Raw genomic sequence first — 12,485 nt, forward strand, 5'->3', positions numbered from 1 at the left:
ACCGGAAAAGGAACAGAATACAATGCGTCCTCCCCTGGATGAAAAGTTAGAAACAATAATGGTACAAAGAGACTTAGGGGTTTATTTACAAGAGCAAGGTGAGGTACCAGAAGATAGCCAATGTTGTTCTGCTGTTTAAGAAAGGCTCTAAAATTAAACCTGGAAATGATAGGTGTCTAAGCTTGATATAAGTAGTGGGAAAGTTATTGGAAGGTAATGGAAAGTTATTCTAAGGGACCTTCCTTGTCTATCCAAATATAAGCATTTGGATAGACATGACTGATTAAGGATATTCAGTATGGCTTTGTGTGTAGTACATCATATCTAACCAATATTATAGAGCTTTTCAAGGAAGTTACCAGAGAAGTGGATGAAAGCAAGGCAGTGGATGTTGTCTACATGGACTTTAGTAAGGCCTTTGACAAGGTTCTGCATGGGAAGTTGGTCAAGAAGATGCAGTTGCTGAGCATTCAAGATGAGATAGTAAATTGGATTAGACATTGACTTTATGGGAGAAGGCAGAGAGGCAGATGGTTGCCTCTCTGATTGGTGGTCTGTGACTAGTGGTGTGCTGCAGAGATCAGTGCTGAGTCTGTTGTTATTCTTCATCTATATCAATGATCTGGATGACAATGTGGTTAACTAGATCAGCAAATTTGTGGATGACACTAAGCTTGGAGGTATAGTGGAGAGCAAGGAAGGATCTGGACCTGCTGGAAAAATGGGCTGAAAAATGGTAGATGGAAATTAATGCAGACAAGTGTGAGGTGTTGCACTTCGATAGGACCAACCAGGGTAGATCTTAAACAGTGAACGGCAGGGCAGTGAAGAGTGTGGTAGAACAAAGGGATCTGGGAATATAGATCTATAATTCATTGAAGGTGGCATCACAGGTAGGTAGGATTGTTCAGAAAGCTTTTGGCACATTGGCCTTCAAAGTATTGAGTACAGGAGATGAGATGTTATGTTGAAGCTGCACAATTGGTGAGGCCTAATTTGGAGTATTGTGGGCAGCTTTGGTCACCTACTTACAGGAGAAGGTAAATAAGATTGAAAGAGTACAGAGAAGATTTACAAGGCTATTGTCAGGTCTAGAGGACCCGAGTTCTATGGAAAAATAGAATAGGTTAGGACGTTAATCCTTAGAACATAGAAGATTGAGATGAGATTTGATCGAGGTATACAAAATTATGAGGGACTTTGATAGGGCATGCAGGCTTTATCCACCAAGGGGAGGCTACAACCAGAAGTCATGGGTTAAGGGTGAAAGTTGAAAAGTTTAAGGGGAAAATCAGGGGAAACTTCTTCACTCAGAGGGTCATGAGAGTATGGAACGAGCTGCCAGCACAAGTGCTGTACGCAAGATTGATTTCAACATTTAAGAGAAGTTTGGATAGGTACATGGATGGTAGCAGTATGGCGGGCTATGGTCCAAAAATGGGTCAATGGTGTAAATGGTTTGGCATGGATAGATGGGCTGAAGGGCCTGTTTGAGCTGTATTTCCTATGGTTATATTAAACTGTAATGAACACATAGAGATAATAATTTAAAGGCTAAAAAAAATGCTGACTACAATGTAATGAAATACAATACAACCATTCTATACGGTTAGGCCACACTTCAGGAAGAATTTATATTTCACAGGAGCTATACCAGAATGCAATCTGAAATTGTACTTAATGTTAGATTACAGGGAGCGCACGCAAAATGCTGGAGGAAATCATACGGCCAGGTGGCATCTATAGCAAAAGAGTACAGTATACATTTCAGGCTGAGACCCTTCATCAGGACTGGCTCACCTGATGTGCTCACACAGACCTGTTTCCACAGCGTCCACTGCACTCTTTCTCATAGATGCTGTCTGGCCTGCTGAGTTCCTCCAGCATTTTGTGGGTGTTGCTTGGATTTCCACTATCTGCATATTTTGTCTTGTTTGTTAAATGATAAGGAATGCCTTCCAAAAGACAGTTTTTTTCCCCTGTAATTTACAATGTTAAAACTTCCATTAAATCAGCTTTCCAGGAAACATAGCTGGCTCAGCCAATATCCTGGCTACAAAAGCAGGTTAGAAAATGAGAATTCAGTGATAAATTATTTATCTTCTAATTCTACCAAGGCATCTACAAAGCACAAATTGGGAATGGTGCAGATTATTCTTTGCTTGGATGGGTACAGCTCATACACACACAAAAAAAAATCAATAACCTCAGTACAATTCAATTAAAGTAATTTACCAGGGCTACTTTGACATCACCTGCCAAAATAACAACCCCTACTACTGAGAAAGATAAAGGTTGCACCTGCATACAAATGTGATCATCTCCGATTTTCCCCTCAATGTCACACACCTAGATTACGAGTAATTGATAAAAACTTTACAAGACCATAAGATAAAGGAGCAGAATTAGGCCATTTGGCACACTGAGTTTGCTCTGCCATTTCATCATGGCTGATCCATTTCCCTCTCAGCCCCAATCTCCTGCCTTCTCCCCTTCAACCTTCATGCCCTGACTAATGAAGAATCCATCAAACTCTGCCTTAAAGATAACCAGTGATTTGGCCTCTACCAGCCACCTGTGGCAGTGACAGATTCACCACTACCTAACTAAAGAAATTCCTCACTCTCATTCTAAATGAATGCCCCTCTATTATGAGGCTGTGCCCTTTGGTCCTAAACCACACCACCACAGGAAACATCCTATCCACATACATTCTGTTCAGTTCTTTGAACATTTGATAAGTTTCAATGAGAATACCCCCCCCCCCAAGTCTTCTGAATTCCAGTGAGAAATGGTCCAGAACCATCACTCCATCCTCAAACAGTAACCCATTCATTCCCAGAACCATTCTTGTGAGCTTCCTCTGAAACCTTTCCAACGTTAGCACATTCTTTCTTAGACAAGGGGCCCAAACCTGCTCCCAATACTCCAAATGAGGGCTTACCAGTGTTTTATAAAGCCCCAACTCTAGCTCCTTGCTTTTATATTCTAGACCTCTTGAAATGAATGCCAACATTGCATTTGCCTTCCTCACCACTGACTCAACCTGCAAATTAACTTCAAGGAATCCTGCATAAGGAGTCACAAGTCCCTTTGCATCTTGGATTTTTTCCAATTTTCCCTCATTCAGAAAACATCAATGCTTTCACTTCTTTACCAAAGTACACAACTATACACTTCCTGACACTGTATTAGATCAGCCTATTCGCCATCTGCAACCTCCCTGTTTCCTCAACACTACATGTCACTCCAACTATCTCTGTATTGCCTACAAATCTGACCAAAAAGTCAACAATTCCTTCATGCAAACCATTGACGTACAAGGGAAAAAGAAGCAGTCCCAAACCAGACAACTGTGGAACACTGCTAGTCTCTGGCAGCCAATCAGAAAAGCCTCCCTTCACTCCCACTCTTTGCCTCCCGCCAGTCAGCCAATCATCTATCCATGCTCGTACCTTTCCTGTACCAGGGACTCTTAACTTATTAAGTAGCGTCATGAGCAGCACCTTGTCAAAGGCCTTCTGAAAATCCACATACACTACATCCACAGGCTCTCCTTTGTCTATCCTCCTTGCTATTTCCTTAAAGAATTTCAACAAATTTGTCAGGCAAGACTTCCCCTTAAGGAAACCATGCTGACTTTGGCCTATTTTACCACGTGGCTCCAAGTACCCCAAAACCACATCCTTGACAATCAACTCCACATCTTCCCAACCACTGAGGTCAGACTAACTGGCCTATGATGTCCTTTCTTCTGCCTCTCTCCCTTCTTGAAGAGTGAAGTGATATTTGCAACTTTTCAATCCTCTGGAACCATGCCAGAATCTACTGATCATTGAAAGATCATTACTAATGCCTACACAATCTCTTCAGCACCTACTTCAGAACCCGAGGCTGTACACCATCTGTTCCAGGTGACTTATCTACCTTCAGACCCTTCAGTTTCTCCAAGTACCTTCTCCCTAGTAACGGTACCTTCACTCACTTCTGCCCCCTGACACGCTCAAAATCCCAGCATATTGCTAGTGTCTTCCACAGTGAACACTGTTGCAAAATATTTATTCAATTCATCCTCCATTTCTTTGTTCCTCATTACTACCCCTCCAACATAATTTTTCCAGTGGTCCGATACCTACTGTCATCTTTTACTCTTTACATAGCTGAAGAAACTTCTGGTATCTTTTTAATATTATTGGCTGGCTTACTTTCATATTCCATCTTTTTCAGATGCCTTCTGCTGGTTTTTAAAAACTTCCCGATCCTCTAACTTCCTACTGTTTTTTGTTCTATTATATGCTCTCTTTGGCTTTGACTACTCTTGTTAGCTATAGTTGCATCATCCTGCCTTAGAATTCCACTTCTTTGGGATGTATTTGTTCTAAACCTTCCAAATTGCTCCCAGAAATTCCAGCCGTTAGAGAGCTTAAGGTAAAGGAACCCTTAGGAGTGTGATCATTCACCCTGCAATTTGAGAGGGAGAAGCAAAGTCAGATATATCAGTATTATAGTGGAATAGAGGGAATTACAAGCCGACTGGTGATGTCGTGGCATCAGCATTAGACTTCGAGGCAAATGGCCCCAAGTTCAAATCTGTCTGGCTCCTTGCATGATTTCCATCGGTGCTGGCCATCCCCCCCTGCAAGTGTCCTCTTCCAATCAGCTTTGGCCAGTTCAACTCTCATTCCTCTAAAATTCCCTTCATATGTACGTTGTTGCTTTTCATGCCTTGTGGCACATCAGGTGGCATTGCTGCCACTGGCATAGCATTTGACTTTTAAAAACGAGGCCGTTGCTAACTCGACACCCAGCAGAGGATGGAAATCATGCAAGGAGTTGGCCAGATTCGAACTTGGGGCCATTTGCATCAAAGTCTGATGCTGACGCCACAACACCACCGGCCGCCTTGTAATTCCCTCTATTCCACTATAATACTGATATATCTGACTTTGCTTCTCCCTCTCAAATTGCAGGGTGAATGACCACATTCCTAAGGGTTCCTTTACCTTCAGCTCTCTAAACAATTCCGGTTCATTGCACAACATCCAATCCAGAATAGCTGATCCTGAGTGGACATAACCACGAGCTGCTCTAAAAAACTATCTTGCAGGCATTCTATAAAATCCCCCCTCTTTGTTTTCAGCACCCACTTGGTTTTCCCAATCTGCCTACATATTGAAATCCCCTACGACTATTGTAACATTGTCTTTTTGATATTCATTTTCTACCTCCCATTGTAATTTGTGGACCACATCTTTGCTACTGTTCAGAGGTGTGTATACAACTCTCATCAGGGACTTTTTACCCTCGCAGTCTCTACTCACAATGATTCTACACCTTCTGTTCTTATATCACCTTGCTGAGGATTTGATTTCATTTTTTAGCAACAGAGCCACCCCATACCCTCTGCCTATCTACTTGACCTTCTGATACAATATGTATCCTTGGATGTTAAGCTCCTAGCTATAATCTTCTTTTAGCCACAATTCAGTGATGCCGACAACATCATACATGCCAATCTGAAACTGTATAAGTTCATCTACCTTATTCCATATACTGTATGCATTCAAATACAACACTTTCAGTCCTGTATTCATCACCCTTTTGCACTTTTGAGCCCTTTTACATTGCAACTCATCCTGTTAACTACAAATTTGCCCTAGCATCAGCTTGTCCTTGCTGGTAGTCTCACTACACACCGTCTCTGTTTGGAAACCAATGACTTCATCCTTAGCACAATCAATCCAGTTTCCCATCCCCTGCTTTATTAGTTTAAATCCTCTCAAACAGTTCTACCAAAGCTGCCCACAAGGATATTGATAAAGTTTTCCAGTTTTCTACCTAGTTCCCTAAAATCTCTCTTCAGGACCTCCTCACATTTCCTACCCATGTTATTGGTGCCAATATGTACCAAGACTTCTGGCTGCTCACCCTCTCTGTTTAGAATGCTGTAGATCCAATTCGAGACCCTGGCACCTGGGAGGCATACATACCATTCGGGTGTCTCTATCGCGTCCACAGAATCTCATCTCTATTCCTCTAACTATGAGGAGGTACAGAGAGCTTTTTTTTTAAAAAAGGCATATCTCTATATTTCAGATCAAGACCCTGCATCAGTGGAGGCAAAGTCTTTTTGAATTAGAGGTTAGAGAACTCACAAGGGAGGCAACCGTTGCCGTTAACCAAAGATATTATGGGATGATTGACAAAGCCATGTGTATGAAGCTAGTTTACAAAATTGTCACTGGATAGCAGGCAAAATGCTCACTCCTGTTATTTTCTTTATGGCCCCATTCAACTACTTACATGTAACACCTTTAATTGGTATTCTGTATGGTGCATGTGAAAAAAGTAGAGTGTAGGATGCAATGCTGTATTGTTATATGATCAAAACAAGGTTTTAACATAGAGACACACACACATATGCCAGAACAACTCAACAGGTCAGGCAGCATACATGGGGGAGATTGAACAGTCAATGTTTCAGGCCAAAACTCTTCATCAAGGCTGGAAAGAAAATGAGCAGAAGCCAAAATAAAAAGGTAGGGGAGGAGGGAAGAGACCAAGCTAGCAGGAAATAGACAAATCCAGATGAGAGGACATGGAGATTACTGGTTTAGATTTCTAGCATGATTAAGACTGTCTTGACATGCAGTCCTTAAGATCTATTACACTGGAAACACACACACACACACACACACACACACACACACACACACACACACACACAATACTGACTTTGAATACTTTTGATTCAGAGAGCTTTTAGCTCCTAAGAATGACCTTCTTGTAATAACCTGCCTTGATCCAACCACATTGACGTCACAACGAAGAGAAGTTATCAATACCTCTACTTCCTTGTTAATGCCCAAACAGCAAGGACACATTTTTCTTTTGTTTAAACATCTTTTCTTTCAATGCCTCCCTTCAATACCTGAGGGCTGCCATCTTTACATCCACCAATGCATAACAGGGAGAGTGTGCATCTATACTAAATATTTACATAGTCCAAGTTTACAGAACAAGGCCAAAAAAGTTTGGTATGTCCCCATTGACCTTTACAAATTTTTATCAATGTGTCATAAAAAGCACCCTATCTGGATGAATAATGGCTTGGCATTACAACTTCTCTGCCCATGACTGCAAGAAACTGCAATGTTGTGGCCACAACTCAGCACATTATGGAAACTAGTCTCCCCTCCATGGACTCTGTCTCTATTTCTCATTGCCTCAGTGTGGAAACCAGCACAATCTGGGTGAGGCTTTTCATTCCAGAACAAAGGAGATGTCCTCCTTCTTCAAAGACAGGGGCTTCCCTTCCACCACCATCCACACTGCCCTCAACTGCATCTCTTCCATTTTGCACACATCTGCCCTTACCCCATTCTCCTGCCACCCCACCAGTGATAGGGTTCCTCTTGAACTCACCTACCACCCCACCAGCCTCCACATCAGGCACATAATTCTCCGTAACTTCCACCATCTCTAACAGGATCCCACCACCAAGCACATCTTCCCTCCCCCTTCACTTTCTGCAGGGAACACTCCTTAACAACTCCCTTGTCCGTTCGTCCATCCCCACTTGATCTCACTCCTGGCATTCATCCTTGAAAGCGGAACAAATACTACACCTGCCCCTACACCTCCTCCCAGGAGGCTCAAACAGTCCTTCCTGATGAGGCGACACTTTACCTGTGAGTCTGGCTGGCATCATCTGCAGGATTCGGTGCTTCCGATGTGGCGTCCTGTACATCAGTGAGACCTGAGATAGACCGGGAGACTGCTTCACCAGGCACCAACGCTCCGTCTATCAGAAAAAGTGCGACCTCCCAGTGGCCACCCATTTTAATTCCATTTCCAATTCCGACATGTCAGTTCATGGCCTACTCTACTATCGCGATGGCAGGTCTGGGCAGTCTCCAACCTGACAGCATGAACATCAATTTCTCAAACTACTGGTAATGCCACCCCCTCCCCTCACCATTCCCATTTCCCTCTCTCACCTCATCTCCTCACCTGCCCATCACCTCCCTCTGGTTCTCCAAACAGATTATTATCTGAACAGTGGCCGATTAGGAAAAGGGAGGTGTGACGAGACCTGGGTGTCATTGTACACCAGTCATTGAAGGTGGGCATGCAGGTACAGCAGGCGGTGAAAAAGGTGAATGGTATGTTGGCATTCATAGCAAGAGGATTCAAGTACAAGATCTGGGAGGTTCTACTGCAGTTGTACAAGGCCTTGGTGAGACCACACCTGGAGTATTGTGTGTACTTTTGGTTCCCTAATCTGAGGAAAGACATTCTTGCCGTAGAGGGAGTACAAAGAAAGTTCACCAGATTGATTCCTGGGATGGCAGGACTTTCATATGAAGAAAGACTGGATCGACTAGGCTTATACTCGCTGGAATTTAGAAGATTGAGGGGGGATCTTATTGAAACGTATGAAATTCTAAAGGGATTGGACAGGTTAGATGCAGGAAGATTGTTCCCAATGTTGGGGAAGTCCAGAACGAGAGGTCACAGTTTAAGCATAAAGGGGAAGCCTTTTAGGACCGAGATGAGGAAAAACTTCTTCACACAGAGAGTGGTGAATCTGTGGAGTTCTCTGCCACAGGAAACAGTTGAGGACAGTTCATTGGCTATATTTAAGAGGGAGTTAGATATGGCCCTTGTGGCTAAAGGGATCAGGGGGTATGGAGAGAAGGCAGGTACAGGGTTCTGAGTTGGATGATCAGCCATGATCATACTGAATGGTGGTGCAGGCTCGCAGGGCCGAATGGCCTACACCTGCACCTATTTTCTATATTTCTATGTTTCCCCTTTTCTTTCTTCCATGACCTTCTGTCTTCCCCTTCTTCCAGCCCTGTATCTGTTTCACCAATTACTTTCCCAGCTTTACTTCATCTCCCCAGGTTACACTATCAACTTGTGTTTCTTCTTCCCCTGCCCCCACCTTCTTACTCCGACTTCTCTTTTTTTTCTCCAGTCCTGATGAAGGGTCTCAGCCCGAAAGATCAACTGTTGGTTCTTTCCCATAGACGCAGTCTGGCCTGCCGAGTTCCTCCAGCATTCTGTGCGTTGCCTGGATTTTCAGCATCTGCAGATTTTTATCTTGTTTGTGATCAAAGCCAACACCCATCCAGACATCCCATCGTCTCACCTCTCCCACAGGAAGGTACAAAGGCCTGGAAGCACACACCACCAAGCTCTAGGGCAGCACCTACCCTGCTGTTATTAAACTCCTAAATGGACCCCCGTGAACAATAAGTTGGACTCTTGACCTAACAAGTTACAGTACTTCCTTATGATCTTATTGTTCACCTGCACTGCACTTTCTCTGCAGCTGCTACATTTTCTGCATTGTTAGCTTTTTATCTTGTTCTACCTCAATGGCTTAATGATTTGATCCGTATGACTAGTATTTTCACTGTATTCTTGTACACGTGACAATAATAAACCAATATTTTCTGATACCATGCTAGAGACCCAAAAACTTGTGGGGCCACAACAAAGCTCACAGCAAACCCGAACAACACTTGTCTAGCTGGCACCCTAATTATCACATCCAAGCCCCGTGTACCTGAAAGGACATTCAATCCACTGCCTGCTTACGCCTTCCCGCTGTTCATTTCCACAGCATTAAGCCGGTTGATTGAAAGAGATCAGCAAACACGAAAGGCACCACTCTGAAATAGCGGACAGCTTCCCTTACCTTGTACACTTTAGAAAAGAACCCGCTTCCTGCCAATTCGGAGCTGAAGTTTTCCCAGAACTCCAGCTTTCTGACAGCAGTTCGGAGTTTCTGCCACCGGTCCACGCGGTAGTACGAGTCGGACGATTCCCCGTAGAACGATGATGTTGGGCTGGTGGGCTCGCTGGAGATTATCTCAGTTTCATACATGATAGTGAGGTCTACAACGGGGAGAGAAGAAAAAATTCAGGAAGACATTGAAGGTAAAGAAGGCAGCTGTAAAGTAGCATGACAAATGCAGAGCGTGCACCGTTCAGTACCTATCATGACTTAAGACCTCAAAGCAGGGACGTCGATTTGCGGAGTGGAGCCGGCCGACCGCTCTCGCTCCGAGCAACGCCGTCTCTGCGCACTCGCCCTGCCCCGCGCTCAGATCGGTAATCTCCCCCCGCCGTGGTTATCCAGCGGCCAAGCGGCGACACCTCTGGTATTCGCGCAACGTGACCGAGACAGAACAGATTCCACCCGGGAAATCCTGAGTGGCGGCAAAGCCACGCCCCCCCCCCCCGGCCAAAGCCGTCAGCCCGAGCCTCTCAACGTTTCTGACAATTATCCTATTTTTATTGTGTCTCCGTTCATATTGTGTTTATGAGGCGAAGACAGAGAGGATAACAGCGACCCCCGCCCGTGCGGAAATGGCTAATACAAGCGGCTGTAATTGTAAGGTAATTAGAGAAAAGTATAGGGAGAATGTCAAAGGTAGTTTTGTTTTACACACACAGAATGATGAATTTGTGGAACACACTTTCTGCAGTGGTGATGGAGGCGTGTACATTAGGAACATTAAGTTATGTGGGAGGGAAGGATTAATCTTACAGTTATTCAAAAGACTGGCACAACATCATGGATCAAAGTGCTTGACCATTCTATGTTAAAAATGTCTGAATTTCTTTAATCATGTAACAAATATGTTTGATTGTTGAAATCTCAACAACACTGTTTCCATCTATCCAGATACACCCATTCATTTAAGTGCACTGCCCCATACTAACAAAAAAATAAACCTGCATGATTTCTTCATAGATCAGGTTGCATTCTGGTAAATATGCCAATGGAACAAAATATTTCTCAAAGTGTCCTGTGCACACAGAGAATAGTTTAATCAAAACCACCATTTCCTGCAGTGAATGAACTCAGTGTTTGCAAATTGCCAGACAGGTACTCATAGAAAGATTCCATTGTTACTGAGAAAGAGTCAGTGTCACCGTGAGAACTGTTAGCCTAAATGCATTCGATTGAGCTTATCCAAAAAGCAGAGTTAGTACCTGCCAGATCTCAAGGAGTCCAGCTGCACTGGGTAAATTCTGCATCATTCAGCAGTACGTCCAATTGTTTTGGACAGATTTTAAATGTACAACATAAAACAGAGCTAAGGGGACTATTACAAGCAAGGGAATATCTGCAGATACTGGAAATCCAAGACACACACACACACAAACTCAGCAGGCCAGGCAGAGTCTATGGGAAAGAATAAATAGTTGACATTTTGGGCTGAGACCCTTCATCAGAAGCTCCAACAATTCTAAGATTACCTTCAACTGAAAGCCACCACAAAATAATATCACATTCTTAGAAACTTTAATTTATATTTCTAATAAAATCATAGCCTCTTTATTAATTTTAAAAGTTAGAGCTAATTGACTAAAGCCTTCCTTTTTTCCCTGTTTGAGGCTCATTAAAAGCTGACAGAATAGCTTGAAGTTTCCAGCTAACAATGTTAAAGAAATTAGTAACAACAAACTAAAAAAGCAATACGGAGAGAATCTTAACTAAAAAAGCAATACGGAGAGAAAAAATCAGGTATGAGCTCAGTCTAGCCAGGAATATAAAAGGGGATAGCAAAAGCTTTTTTAGCTATGTGAAGAGAAAGAAGATAGTTAAGAACAATGTTGGCCCCTTGCAGAATGAATTGGGAGAAATTGTTATGGGAAACAGGGAAATGGCAACAGAATTTAATGCGTACTTTAGATCTGTCTTCACCAGGGAGGACACAAGCAATCTCCCAGATGTATGGATGGGCCAGGGTCATAAGATATCAGAGGAATTGAGACAGATTGACATTAGGAAAGAAACTGTGATGAGTAGACTGGTAGGACTGAAGGCTAATAAATCCCCGGGTCCAGATGGTCTGCATCCGAGGGTTCTAAAAGAGGTGGCTCAGGAAATTGCAGATGCATTGGTAATCATTTTCCAATGTTCCTTAGATTCAGGATCAGTTCCTGAAGATTGGAGAGTGGCTAATGTTGTCCCACTTTTCAAGAAGGGAGGGAAGGAGAAAACGGAGAACTATTGCCCTGTTAGCCTAACGTCAGTCATGGGGAAGATGCTTGAGTCCATTATTAAGGACGAAATAGTGGCACATCTAGATGGCAGAAATAGGATTAGGCCGAGCCAGCATGGATTTACCAAGGGCAAATCATGCTTGACTAATCTGTTGGAGTTTTTTGAGGGTGTAACAAGGATGTTAGATGAGGGTAAGCCAGTAGATGTTGTGTACCTAGATTTTCAGAAGGCATTCGATAAGGTGCCACATAGGAGATTGGTGAGTAAAATCAGAGCTCATGGCATTGGGGGCAGGGTTTCAACATGGATAGAAAACTGGTTGGCAGATAGAAAGCAAAGGGTAGCAGTGAATGGGTGTTTCTCAGACTGGCTGGAGGTGACTAGTGGGGTACCACAGGGCTCTGTATTGGGACCACAGCTCTTTATGATTTATGTCAATGATTTAGATGAGGGC

General features: G+C 43.3%; 1 protein-coding gene across 2 annotated transcripts in view; it reads right to left on the reverse strand.

The window, feature by feature from the left end:
* zgc:162952 (PKc_LIMK_like_unk domain-containing protein) overlaps window positions 1–12,485 on the reverse strand; it is a 151,890-nt gene that overhangs the window by 75,435 nt on the left and 63,970 nt on the right. The window contains exons 1-2 of one of the 2 annotated variants that reach the window (XM_059994472.1): window positions 10,009–10,139; window positions 9,710–9,909 (exon numbers count right to left, since the gene is read on the reverse strand). In XM_059994472.1, the coding sequence (XP_059850455.1) occupies window positions 9,710–9,909; window positions 10,009–10,015 (207 nt within the window). In that variant the 5' untranslated portion in view covers window positions 10,016–10,139. Of the gene's footprint in view, window positions 1–9,709; window positions 9,910–10,008; window positions 10,140–12,485 lie in introns of those variants that run through there. The other variant, XM_059994473.1, reaches the window with a different exon arrangement.

The sequence above is a fragment of the Hypanus sabinus genome, chromosome 18, assembly GCF_030144855.1.
Source record: "Hypanus sabinus isolate sHypSab1 chromosome 18, sHypSab1.hap1, whole genome shotgun sequence".
Classification (NCBI taxonomy): Eukaryota; Metazoa; Chordata; class Chondrichthyes; order Myliobatiformes; family Dasyatidae; genus Hypanus; species Hypanus sabinus.